General features: G+C 65.5%; 1 protein-coding gene across 1 annotated transcript in view; it reads left to right on the top strand.

Moving 5' to 3' along the window:
* Window positions 1-324: 324 nt before the first annotated feature.
* The window catches only part of HNRNPH1 (heterogeneous nuclear ribonucleoprotein H1 (H)), an 8,934-nt gene continuing 8,233 nt past the window's right edge, over window positions 325-1,025 (top strand). Inside the window, exons 1-2 of the mRNA XM_006775384.2 lie at window positions 325-422; window positions 885-1,013. Coding sequence (XP_006775447.1) covers window positions 917-1,013 — 97 coding nt within the window. The 5' untranslated portion in view covers window positions 325-422; window positions 885-916. The remainder of the gene's footprint in view (window positions 423-884; window positions 1,014-1,025) is intronic.

The following is a 1,025-nucleotide window of genomic DNA, read 5'->3' as shown; positions in this document are numbered from 1 at the left end:
GGCCACCTCGGCCCAACGCGGAGCCGGAGACAGCCCGACGAGCCCCGTAGGGAGCCCACTGCCGCCATTCCCCTCCCCCCGCTGGCGGGTAAGGCGCGAGCGGTTTGAAGGAAGGCGCATGCGCAAGAAACTGAATCCTAACTCGGGGAAGCTAGTTCAATAACCGCGGCAATACGCAGGCGCCAAAAAGCCCGTCGGCTTTGTGCGGGTGGGCGGGGCTGAGCCGCCGGCGCTAGGGCGTCACCACTGGCTGTTCCGAGGGGGCCGGCTCTCGGCAGTGCGCCTGCGTCGGAGCGCTGTGTGACGCAGGGGGCGGGCAGCGCCTGGTTGCGCGTGCGCAGAGCTTGTTCAAAGGGCCTTATTTAGGTTGCGCAGGCGCTCGCTGGCCATTTCGCTCAGCCACGCAGAAGTCGTGCGATCAGGTGAGTGTTTGTTGCTCGATGTGAGCCGTCCAGTGGCCCCTGAGGATGCCGATTTTGCGAGGATTGCTTGCCCCAGGCCCCTGTAGAGCCTGGGGTGGGGCGGGGGGACCCTTCTCAAGGTACGGGCTGCCGCCAGGGCCGCTGAAGCCTGCAGGCCGCGCCGACTCTATTGTGTGAGATGTCGGAGGAGGCGGAGCGGAAGCGCGGCCGCCATTTCCTTGCCTCCACGCTGGCGCCAGGCCGGGCCCCCTGCGGCTTCGTCCTCGGGTAACTAGAGCCCGGGCGGCTTGGGCGGCCCGCCCACTGGCTTTTAAGAGGGTGTTTGGTGTTGGAGTCGCCGGGGTTGGGACTTGTGCCCGGACTTGGTTCTTATTGAGGCGCCGCGGGCCCGCGGGGTGCCTCGCCGGGGAGGGCAGTTCAATTTGAACCATTTCCAGGGCTGACCCTCATCCCTCCGTGCAGTCTGCCTCGACGCCAGGATCCACTGAGAGACGATGATGTTGGGTACCGAAGGCGGAGAGGGCTTCGTGGTGAAGGTCCGCGGCTTACCCTGGTCTTGCTCGGCGGACGAAGTGCAGCGTTTTTTTTCTGGTGAGTTTAAAA

Source organism: Myotis davidii, unplaced genomic scaffold (genome assembly GCF_000327345.1).
Source record: "Myotis davidii unplaced genomic scaffold, ASM32734v1 scaffold648, whole genome shotgun sequence".
Classification (NCBI taxonomy): domain Eukaryota; kingdom Metazoa; phylum Chordata; class Mammalia; order Chiroptera; family Vespertilionidae; genus Myotis; species Myotis davidii.
Note: the sequence above shows the minus strand (reverse complement) of the source record. Positions and strands in the feature narration are given on the sequence as shown.